The sequence below is a fragment of the Cynoglossus semilaevis genome, unplaced genomic scaffold (assembly GCF_000523025.1).
Source record: "Cynoglossus semilaevis isolate Cse_v1.0 unplaced genomic scaffold, Cse_v1.0 C19119604, whole genome shotgun sequence".
NCBI lineage: Eukaryota > Metazoa > Chordata > Actinopteri > Pleuronectiformes > Cynoglossidae > Cynoglossus > Cynoglossus semilaevis.
This window is the reverse complement of record NW_007586563.1, coordinates 1-1,008: the sequence shown is the minus strand read 5'-3', so window position 1 is coordinate 1,008 and position 1,008 is coordinate 1. Positions and strand designations below refer to the sequence as shown.

General features: G+C 44.6%; 1 protein-coding gene across 1 annotated transcript; it reads right to left on the bottom strand.

Moving 5' to 3' along the window:
• Positions 1-67: 67 nt before the first annotated feature.
• LOC107988187 (phosphatidylinositol phosphatase PTPRQ-like) lies at positions 68-981 on the bottom strand (the record flags this gene model as incomplete). Its single annotated transcript, XM_017031050.1, has 3 exons — positions 709-981; positions 462-613; positions 68-209 (listed from the first exon to the last, which is right to left on the bottom strand). Coding segments are annotated over exons 2-3 (289 nt in total), but the record flags the coding sequence as incomplete, so codon positions are not given.
• Positions 982-1,008: the final 27 nt, after the last annotated feature.

Genomic DNA, 1,008 nt, shown 5'->3' with positions numbered 1-1,008 from the left:
CAACCAAACAATGTTAGCTTTTACTGAATAGTGTCAGCAGTATGAACTCATTATTATTGTACTTTACCTGACTCGTTGGTAGTGAAGGTCACGGGTCTGCTGAACTGATTTCCATGGCCTACACTGGTGTAACTGTAAACACTTATCTCATAGGAGCTATGAGGCCTGAAACCAGACAGATAGGCTGTGGTGGATGGATCAGAGGAGTTCTACGTTGGTACAAACAAAATACACACGAGTGTTAAAGAAGAGGCAGTAACATAGGGGCATTACATAAGGTTCTTCTTCCGGTCATCTGGACTGTGAAATAACAGCGAGTCTCAGCCTCAAGTAGCTTTACACTGATTACGTTGATGATATCTTACTTTTAAAATCAAAGCAACATTTCAGTGTGTCGGAAAACAATAACCAGAATGGAGTGATAGTCAGTGGTTCAAAGATGGAACAATGAATTGTAGTACCTGATATGTGACACTGTGTGTGATGAGGTCTCTAACCCGGAAGCTGTACTGCAGTATTACACCACTGGGCTGCAGGGGGGGCTCCCACCTGAGCCATACAGACACAGCCGTGTAGTTGTATATCATGAGGTTACGCGGCGGAGACATGGGTTCTAGTGGACAGAAGTGAGATTCTTTACAAACACATATGCAACTCGCAGACATAAATTAAAAAAAATAAAAAACAATAATAAATAAATAAAATCACCGTCTTCGTCGGTGTGCAGCTGCAGCAACAGGCCCTGGTGCCCAGAGCCTTTACGCGTTGCTGCCGTAATGGTCAGGTTGTAGGGTGTGTATGGTAAAAGGTTCGTAAATATGACCGAGTTGCTTGAAGTTTGTGATGAGTTCGAGCCACCCGGACCGGACAGATTAACGGTATACTCTGTGATTTCCCCGTTGGCCTCCAGAGGTCGCTGCCACACCACGGCGATAGAGGACGATGACAGGTTCGTTGTCGATACAAGCACTGGTGCAGAACTGGGAACTGAAAACAAACAGAAAAATG